At 41.8% G+C, this 10,430-nt stretch overlaps 2 protein-coding genes and 1 long non-coding RNA gene across 5 annotated transcripts in view; 2 read left to right on the top strand and 1 right to left on the bottom strand.

Annotated features, from left to right (window-relative positions):
- The window catches only part of VWA8 (von Willebrand factor A domain containing 8), a 174,965-nt gene extending 172,567 nt beyond the window's left edge, over positions 1–2,398 (bottom strand). For both annotated transcript variants that reach the window (XM_052705551.1, XM_052705550.1), the window contains exon 1: positions 1,990–2,398. In XM_052705551.1, the coding sequence (XP_052561511.1) occupies positions 1,990–2,383 (394 nt within the window). In that variant the 5' untranslated portion in view covers positions 2,384–2,398. The remainder of the gene's footprint in view (positions 1–1,989) is intronic.
- Positions 1–10,430, top strand: part of NAA16 (N-alpha-acetyltransferase 16, NatA auxiliary subunit) — a 366,631-nt gene that overhangs the window by 284,319 nt on the left and 71,882 nt on the right. The gene's annotated exons all lie outside the window — the stretch shown is intronic.
- Positions 1,450–8,443, top strand: LOC128092126 (uncharacterized). 2 transcript variants are annotated; one of them, XR_008211639.1, is made up of 5 exons: positions 1,450–1,785; positions 4,353–4,433; positions 5,616–5,720; positions 6,585–6,734; positions 7,549–8,443. It is a non-coding gene; the product is annotated as an uncharacterized LOC128092126 (long non-coding RNA). The 2 variants fall into 2 exon arrangements; XR_008211638.1 differs by lacking the exons at positions 4,353–4,433; positions 5,616–5,720 and having other exon boundaries at positions 1,460–1,785; positions 7,994–8,443.

The raw sequence follows: 10,430 nt of genomic DNA on the forward strand, positions 1-10,430 counted from the left end.
CTTCTTCCAGCCGTATCTGTGAGTCTAATAAAAGACATCGGGGTTTTTGCCACCTTCCTTTCTTAAATGTTAGAATAGTTTTACATAACTCAGGCATAACTCTATACACTTCCAGGGACAGTTGGCTTTAAAAGTTCCCATCTACTTTTTCTGCCTTCTCAGCTGCACCGATGCAACAAGCATAAGGCCTTGCAGTAAATTAGATCACTGGAGTAATTGCAGCCATCACAAAGTCCATAAATACAATTAAGGATGCAACCAACAACAGCATGAACACTGCCTTTCAGATTTCTCTCAAACTTTACCACTGAATAGCTCTAGCAGTTCTTCTGTGGCCTTCTGTGCACCAGCAAGACAAATCTGTTTTATAAAGGCAGAGTTAAAATTGCTGAGCATGACTCTTTCACATAAAACAGGACAAAACAGACAACAGTTCCTCCCTTACGCTTAAAAACTACCATCACAGAGAGTAAATCAGATCTGGCAGGGATGTCAGATCCAAATTACTGCACACTCTACAATTTGCTCTTTGCATGACTGTTAACAGCTTCCAGCCCTTACAGAAATAGTTTACTTTTCAGTAGCAAAGAGACATGCAACATCAAGTCTTGCTATTAGTGCAGCCCCACAGAAATATCAGAAATCCATATTGCATACATAAGTTCAGATCAGCTCTTCAGATCTCAGTAAGCCAAGAGGAGCAGCAGGGCCTGTAAGATGACAGGCAAGCATATTTTAAATAAGATTTAAAAAATAAAAATTAAGAAAAGAAAACCCAGAAAATTAAGAATAAATGGGGTCAGTATCTGAGTGAGCAAACAATCCTGATAGCATCCATTTTCCTGTCTCTAACAGCTATGAGATTGTCTGGAGTTTCGAAGCAAGAGATTTAAATCTTCCTAACAAAACTACTACCACTATTAAGTGTAACGGGGAATATTTTCATTATTCATACAGCATGCTCACATCCAGTTATATCCCATAACACTGAATTTTAGGAAGTGCTTTCAGTAATTCTGCTATTGACGCACTTCCATTTCACTGAACTTCTTGTTCGCCAAGTCAGTCACCACAACTGACCTCTCATCATCAGGCACTTGTTTCACAAACTGTTACTTTGTTCCTTTTCATTCCTGTTTTTAAAAATAAATAACCCCAGCTTTCTTTCTGTATTTTTTAAAAGTTAAATACTTTCCATTCAATAATTCTTTCAAGAACTTCACAGTTATCTATTCTTCAAAGGCTCCTCGTGAAGGAAGCAAATACATATACCAGGCACGAACAAAGTCAAACAACAGAAATGGAAGTAAATGGCATTGAAGGGGCCTTCAGAATGCACCCCTCACCAGAATCCCTTGGCAGCATTCTGTTTCCTTAATTCATAGCTGCTCACTGTAGACTCTATATTTAGCAGTTTGATGCTTCTGGCTTTCATCCCGAGAAGTGCCAGCTACCATGGGCATATGTCACCACTTCTGAGAGGCAGTTCTGCTCTGCTCAGGCCCAAAGGGCATCAGAGGACACTCCGGGGCAGCCCGGGTCATCTTCCCAGCACACACACTGCTCAAGGTCAGCTGCACGCTCACTGCCACCGCTGATGGGAATCCTTTTTTGAACCACCTGCCTCGGCAGCCCTGACACCAGCCACAAAGCACAGAAACGGCGGCTCTGCAAGAACTAACTTGACTGAGGAGAGCGATGCTCCCAAGCAGGGGCTGAGTCTCTGCGGGCGAGACGTTTTGGAAGAGAACACCGAGCCCTTCATCTCATACGGCACCCAGTAACGTAAGGGCAAGCAGGGCCCATACCGCAGCCGGGACAGCTGCGGGCCCAAAGGGCCACCGGCAGCCTCCGTGGCTCCCCGCTGGTCGGGGCTGAGCACCGCAGCGCCGATCCCTGAGCGCACGCACGGAGGAACCCCGCGGCACCGCGCCCGGCACGGGGAGAAGGCCGAGGGGAGCCGGGGACGGGTGTCGGCGGGGTGGTTACCTGAGCCGTGCAGCGCCCGCACCTCCAGGCGGCCGGGCCGAGCCGCGGCCGCCCCGCCGGCCAGCACCTGCCGCAGGAGCAGGCGGACCCTGCGCGCAGCAGGAGCCCCGGCCCCGCCGCCCAGGCACAGAACCCGCGACTGCATGGCCGCGGGCAGCGCCGGGCCGAGGCGGGGAAGGGAAGCGCCGCCGTACAAAGTCCCACCGGAAACTGCAGCCGGGCCGGGCGGCGGCCGGGGCGGGCAGAGCCTGCGGGGAGCTGAGCGGCTGGGGAGCTGTGCCATCACCGTCCTTCCACTCCTCGCAGCACGGCTGAAGCTGGCATGGACCTCAGCGTCCCTCTGCTCCAGCCCCTGCCCCAGCAGGGACACCCAGAGCAGGGTGCCCAGGGCCATGTCCAGGTGGCTCTGGGAGATCCCCAGGGAGGAGACCCCACAGCCTCTGTGCAGCCTGTGCCAGTGCTCTGTTAGTGCACACACAGAAGGGCTCCTGGTGTTCAGAGGGAACCTTCTGTGCTCCAGTTTGTGCCCATGGCTTCTGGTCCCGGCACCGGGCATCACTGACAGAGTCTGGCTGTAGCCTCTGGCACCGTCCCTCAGGCGTTTATGGGCATTGATGAGACCCCCCCCGAGCCTCCTCTACTGCAGCCGAGCAGCCCAGTGTCACTCAGCCTCTCCTCATATTTGAGGTGTATTCACTTCTCTGTGTCCCATTGGAAAGGAACTTCTTTTAAGAGGCCTTCCTGTGTGTAAAAACTCAGAACACAGAACTGCAGTCCATAAAACACTGGACAAGGCTAGTCTGAGGACATAACCTATGTTTTTGCTTCTAAGCAGCTGACCACATCTTACCGTTTCATAGAGGAACAGTTTAAAGTTTGAAGCTTTTAAGCAGGAAAAGTGAGAATTTATGTGATAAAAGGGGTAAAAAAAACCTCACCAAACTTATTGCCGTATCAGCTGGCAGGTTTAAGTTCAGTAAGGATGGTTGGAGTGCTATCTGTAAGAAAGACACAATTTTTATATGAAAGTGACTGAACCCCGTGACTGGAGAAGCTTAAAACCCCCCAGAAAACAAAGTATGGGCAGCAGCTGCTGAAATAAATTTACATGTAATAGATATTTTCTAATTTTAATTTCTTAAATTCTGTCACAACATGCTGTATTAATATGCTCTGTTGTCCCAGGACCACATATTTGATATATTAGTAGAAAAAAAAATTGTATTGTTTTTAATTTTATCATTTAAGACAAATTCTTGGAAAGTGATATTTTATACACAGTTTAGGTTTGAGATTTTCATAATGTGGTATGAAAATTTAGATCAAATTATTCTTATTTTAACTGAAGTTACACATTGAATATATTTAAAAGATTGAGAGTAAAATAGAATAATTCATTACAGCCTGAAACTTTCATTAGGCTCCAGTGTCAACAAAAAATACTAATTTCAAGGAAAATCCACTTGCGTCTTGGATCTTGGCACTAATAAAAAAGAAGATAGATAATGAGGGAGCCCAACCAAAGGTTGAAACTGGAGTCAAATCACCAGGTTTTTTATCTGTATCTCAGTTTTTTAGATATCTCGGATTTATTTCTCCAATAAATTTCCCATTTCTTGCCTGTTTTAAGCACTGAACAGTTATCCCAAAGGACAACTGCTGAAGAATAACTTGATAATCTGTTTAAACATAGACGAGTTAGACTTCTAAGCCCTGAAAAATGATGATTTGAGTTACCAGTATTTAGTCCTATACACATTTCTGCAGCTCAACATTATGCTCTAAACACTTCAGAATGATGAGATGAGGTGAGATGGGAAACATGAGTGTTTCCCATTGGCTAGCATGTTGTCTGTGTATAAATTCTTTTCTTAGTACCTAATGTAGGTTTTTGAACCTCCTTTCTGGGTCTAAGACATGTTAAACTAAATTGAAACATCCTTTTATAGACATTGTCCTAATTTCTTGTAAACTGAAATCTTGAATGCTGAAGGTCAGAGATAGCATGTGAGCTACTGTGTTCAGTTCCAGGCCCCCCAGGACAGGAGAGATGATGAGCAGATATGGGAAGGAGTCTAATAGAGGGCCACCAAGATGATGAAGGGCCTGGAGCACCTCTTCTGAGGGGAGAGGATGGTAGAGTCTGGCCTGCTCAGCTGGAAGAGTCTCAGGGGGGATCTCATCAATGCCCTTTCTTTTGTGTTTTGTTTTGTTTCTGTTTTTGTTTACACTAAGAATGATGAGGCACTGGTCCAGGTTGCCCAGAGAGGTGGTGGATGCCTCATCTCTGGAGACAATCAAGGCCAGGCCGAACAGGGCTCTGAGCAACCTAACTGGGCTGTAGGTGTCTCTGTTCATTGCAGGAGAGTTCAACTAGATGACCCTTAAAGGTCCTTTCCAACTCGATTCTATGAAACAAAAAGATTTCTCCACATTTTGTACAGGTACTTTCAGCCTTTTTAAAAATCCTCACTGTATTTGTACATATATACACCTGTCAAGCTAAATGCTTTACATTTCAGCTCTTTCTGAGTCACGTATCTGTGAAATGTTTTGCCTTTTAAAACATTATCTTAAGATTCTAAATTAGTCAGCTTTTCCAAAACTTTAAATTCAGCTTTAAGTACAGCCTTGACTTTCCATTTTAGCATAAGAAAACTATCTTTACTGATTGTCAAGCTATTGCTGAAAAAGTTATAAGGGGAACATTGCCATCTCTCTGCATAATTATGAGCAGATATTTTATTGAGTGTATGTGTGTATATGTGTGTATATATATATATATACATACACACGCAAGCAATCAGATGTGTAACTTGAATGTTGCATTGTTTTTATGCCATATTGTCAGTTATTAACCACTAAAAAATCAGTACAAATTAATAAAATGAGAGTATAGAAGCTGCCTTTTCTTTTATATATATGTATACATCCACGTGTGAAATTTTATCCTGCTCCACAATGTTACATTATTGCTTGAACATAGCATCTGCTTCACTTGCAAACCATAACTGAAAGTTCTGTGCAAATGTATATGCTTTACATACATGGTACTTGCTCCCTCCTTTTTCCTGAAAGCACGATTCCATAAGTAGTTCAGTCCTGTCATGAAGTGGAAGGATTTAGCAGTCTGCATCTGGTGTGCTGGCAAGGCTTTCCCAGATGATTTACAACACTGGTAACAAACAGCTATTTCATATTTTCATTCCCTGGCTTAACAGCATTCTTATTTGGAACGTGAAGTTTCTGAACAAAAATAATTTTCCTTTGATTAAACAGAAAAGAACTTATTCCAAGGAGCAAGAGCTCAGAAAGTATCTCTATGAGTTGACAGCTTCCAGACTCTTCTCTGCAGTAGCTGTCATTTGGTGCAGATCTGTAGCTGCAAGACAAAATTAGACACAGGTGCAGGCTGTAAAGAACAATGCATCATCTTTTCCTACTTATAGTCACTTCTCCTACACAACCAGATAGAACACAAGTGAGATGAAACCATGGCTTTCTCTGAAGTTTGTAGGAAATCTTTTGAAGGTTGTGAGGCCTGATTTTTACCTAAGTGACATGGATGAACTGAAAGAATGTGAGTAAGTCAACCAGTTTTTATTTATTGTTATCTCTTTGTCTAGAATATAGGTCTGTCATTAAACTCCTTGAAAACTATGGCCAGAAAGAGGCAAAGAAAGAAGTCTATTAGAGTCCATACCATTCTCCAGTGCTGTGGGTTCCATCTGGTAATGTTAAGAGAGAGAGGCAAACCATAGAGACAGGCCTCACCCACCAAAAATTTTCATTCCCTAGCTCAAGAGGTAACCTTGTATCTCTTTTTAGTCAGGCAGAATTCATTTCCTTAGTTTAAAACTTGTAGTTGTTTTCCCGAGCTGTGTTCAATCATTGCTGGCTTGTGTTAGATAACAGAGAGAGAGAGAGAGAGGCTGGCTTGTTTTCTTTTGGCTTATCTCAGTTTTGAACAAATCTAAGTACCAATTTCCATGGAACCACTTTGATTTACAATAGTGAGAGTATTTCTAACACCAGAAGGTGCTTCTCTTGTATGGAATCAATTTGGAACAATATAAATCGAATGAAATTTGTTGTGCACAGCTGTTCCTGTGTTGACTTGAACCCTAAATTTGTCCTCTGTTTTAATCTAAGTTGGTTTTAAGAATGAATCAACATTGCCATACTAAGACTATTGTAAACTCTCTTCTTATCTCCTGATTCTTGCTAAACTGGCTTTCACTGGCAATTTCTTTCTGTGCATCTCTTGATTATTAGTACATTAACCTTTTTCTTCTGCACTATTAAAAAATAGGCATGAGTGAAAGCTAGGTTATGTACCACAAATAGTGTTTATCACAGATTTTCCACTGATGAAGAATGCATAATTACCACCTCTTCGGTTAAGTGTTGAAAGATTTTTGCTCTGTTTGTACGACAACATCTTTCAAGGAATTAACATTCACTCCATTAGCTTTCTCAGTGTCTGTTCAGAGCCATCTCTTTGCACGTTATGCTGTGCTGTTTGCACTGCTACACTGAACTACAACCAGTAAGGAGAAGGGCATTATTAATATATATATATTTTTTTTTGTAAGACATCGAGGTGAGGAGCTTCTTGCCATCTGATTGCTCACTAGAAACACCTCAGGTTGACCTAGCAGCCTCAAGATACTTAGAAGTACGTTCCTCACAGAACATTACTGCAGTCATAAAACCTGTTCATATTTTTAAAAGCAACAAAGAAGGTAAGAAAAGCAAGTACCATGTTGAATGGTACTGCATATACCATATGCACATATATATATATACCATATACCACAGATATATATCCATATATGTGTACTGTACAAATGCACAGAGGATGAAGGCCGTAAGTGAAGGCATCTGTAATTTCTTATGCCAAACTCATCTGTTTTCAGTAGATTGTAACTCCACCATTCTTTAATAATTTGCACAGAAATTTCTCATGCTGAATTTCTGCCTCAGGCTGAAGGCTTTTTTTGAAAATTTGAACAAAAATAGCTTAGCCACTTTTCAGGAAAGAAAAAAAAAACATTTTTCTCAATAGCAGCTGTAACCCCTATATTACTGGGAAGGCTATACAAATCAGCAGCCCCATCACTTGAGGGAAATGCATACAACCTTTCTGATCCTATTAAAGGGCAAGGAAGAGACTGGAAAGAATGAAATCTCCATCCTAGCTGATAAATCTGCATCTGGTTTTACCTATGTGAAAATAGCTCTTATACTAAAAGCTTCACCATTTCTGTGCTTTAGAACAGAAATTAGAGTTTTGCTAAGAGAGCAATTCTGGTTTCAGAAAGCTGATTTTGATGACCCCATTTTTTGCTGAATCGTGAGCTTCTGAAAATCAGAGAAACACAATTCATTACAGTTCAGCAATTAACTTGTCTTATTCTGATTGAAAGAAGTCAGATGTAGGGTTTGACTGCATGGGCTGAGCCAGACTTACCCCTCTTACTTCTCCTTCAAAGCCAGAGAGCACTGCAGGCAAAGAGATTCATGTGCTTTCAGTAGTCTTCCTCCTTCTCTCCCTAGGTTGGGGAAGCAGAGGGATGAGGAGCCAGGCCTGAAAGGACTGTTAAAGAGTGATGAGTTGAGCACAAGGAGCTCTAAGGGGAAAGAGAGCATGTGAAAGCACTAGAAAATGTTATGTACTAGGTAGGATGAGAGCAAAATGGGACATGAACTAAAGTTGTGAAGGATGAGGTTAAAACAGGCTGAAAGCACTGTGGCCATCACAGTCTGCAGGTACTGGAGCCTTCAGTGTTCTGCTGCTGATAGATACAGCACACGCTCCTCAGTATTTATCTGTTATTTAAAGCTTTCTCTTTGTTGGCAGTTGCAGCTAGGTGCAGATCTTTTGCTGACACGTAGTATTGAAGTATATTACTGGTTATTGAAATTAAGCTACTGTTGATATGAAAGCTTTTGTACAAAATCAGTGAGATGATCAGAAATCTTGATTTCATTGTCTTCACAGATATATGTAACCTGGGAAAGTCTAGCAAGCATTACTTATGTGTGTGTGTGTGTGTGTGTGTGAGAGAGAGAGAGAGAGCTGATGGACTGACCGAGTATGTAGCACAGGGCTAACATGGGAAAAGGTAATGACCACTTCAGAAAGAGGGAGCTGGAAGAACCACTCGTCAAGATCCTGTCTCTCCTGTTCAAGAGCAACTTAAGCACTGACTACTACACCTCAGGGAACTCACTGATGTGTGTGCTAATTACCAACATAGGGTATAAGATCATTTGTGGCTTAATCTGTTTAGCTGCACTTGCATCAAACATATGCTTGTTGGCAGACATTTCCAATGTCCTTCCTCATGTCCTTCATGTTGCCTTCTTACCATAAGCCAACTTTTGTGACAGCTGGCTTCAAACACTGATACAAAATATCAGCTGAATAAACTCCACTGGTTTGTCCTTAGTATTTCATTTTGTCCTTAGGAGAAGCTCCAACTGTACACAAAGTGGGTTAGTCTGGTGGATGGGGAGTAGCTTGGTAAAATTCAGTAGTTCCCCCAGAGTGCCATCTATCCATATCCTAAAAAAATTCCTAAGTCCACAGCTCAAGAGTAGACCCAAATTTCTGGCAATTACCTTAAGAGTTAAGCAAAATATTTGATCTCAGATTACCTGAAGTAAATCTTGATCCATTTTCATATTGAAATGATGTTTGCCTTTTTTTCTTAAGTTATGAACACTGTGTTTTTTTTCCAAATATTTATGTCTTGATAAATTGCATTTTGCTATCTATGAGATATTGCACAGAATAATCTGGGAAGGGTCACAGGCAGCAAGAGCTGCTGAGATAACATCATCATAAATGCCAAAGTTCCTGATGGCAGGATTAATCTTATCCCCTATAATTCAGCATTGTCCTTGTCAGGCTAATTCTGTGCATCACAAAGGTCATTTAAATTAACCAGAGTTGTGAGGCAATCTCACAGGTTCACGTTTGCCCTTAAAGAACAAAAATCAGCTTTACTCTGGCTGTGGAACTTGCAACGTGACTTCAGAAGGAACCGAGGCCACTTGTGGGGGTTACACGTTCCCAAAAGATGTAAATACTTGCTGCCTTATTCCCAAACCTTTGAACTCTCTGCAGGCATTATTTTCACAAAATAAGTCATCAACCTGCCTGGCTTGGTCACAGAGTAGAGCTGTGGGTGACATACAATGACAGATTTAGCCCTGAGCAAAGGCTGAGGTGAGCACCCAACTATTCCATTTCCACACAAATATCCTAAATCTTTGCTGGAAGGAGCTGCCAGCAAATACTCTGCTGGTATATGTTCTGGGCCCAACCAACAGGAGGGTTTGTAATCAACTGCCTGACATCTTGACCTCGTGAAAGTGAAAAAAATGCACAAAATTATGTCTGCTGTGCTGTCATCTGGGAAAAGCCTGCACATCACCATTGCATTAACACTGCATAAATACTGAATGAAAATCTTCAGACTCTGCATGCACAGAAATACAGATTTAAAATGGCTCTGTGACCTGGTCTGAGATTTGAAATGCTGCACAGAGCTGCATTGATATAATCTCCTGTTTGAATATAAATCTCTTGTTTTTAATATAAATTAAGGTGAATAAGATGATCATTTTTTTCCAGGAATTTTAAACAGAACATTGATTAAATCTGTATTTAAAGAATCAACTTTAAGAAAACAAACAAACAAAAGAATACAAAACCAGCTGTCATGAGGCTATGATGTGGTTTTCTTTCTAAAAGAAAAGGTCATAAACAAGTTTGATTCGTCTCTCATAAAGAATCATAAAATCATAGAATGGCTTGCCTTGGAAGGGAACTCAAGGATCATCAAGTTCCAACCCCCCTTCTGCAAGCAAGGCCACCAGCCTTCATATGTTATACTAATAAAGTACATATCTGAAGAGAAGTCCAATCTTTGCTTTCTCTAGACAAGACTATTTAACACAGATCCTGCAGGGAAACTCTGAGTTGATAGGAATTCTCTTCGTGCTTGCAGAGAAGCGGGAATACCACTTACAAACTGGACAAACCTTACAGAAACTGATTGCTTCACCTATTTGTGGTGCCTCTCAGTTCAAATGCAACCTTTTAAATTAAAAACTAGAAATGTTAACCACGCTAACTGTGGGTACCTTTGCATTGTTCAGAAGAACAAGTGACAGCTGAGATGAGCTGGGTTACTCCTGGGTGATGGAGCACTGGAACAGGCTGACCAGAGAGGTGGTGAAGTCTCCTTCTCTGGAGATACTCCAGATCTGTCTGGACACCTACCTGTGTGACCTATTGTAGGGTATCTGCTTTAGCAGGGGCTTGGACTCAATGATCTCTTGAGGTCTCTTCCAACCTTCCACAGTTCTCTGATTCTGTGAAGTGAGGAGAGCTTCCAAAAGAAAATGCATGAAGTACAAAGATCTCT

This window comes from Tympanuchus pallidicinctus, unplaced genomic scaffold, assembly GCF_026119805.1.
Source record: "Tympanuchus pallidicinctus isolate F22 unplaced genomic scaffold, pur_lepc_1.0 scaffold6, whole genome shotgun sequence".
Classification (NCBI taxonomy): Eukaryota; Metazoa; Chordata; class Aves; order Galliformes; family Phasianidae; genus Tympanuchus; species Tympanuchus pallidicinctus.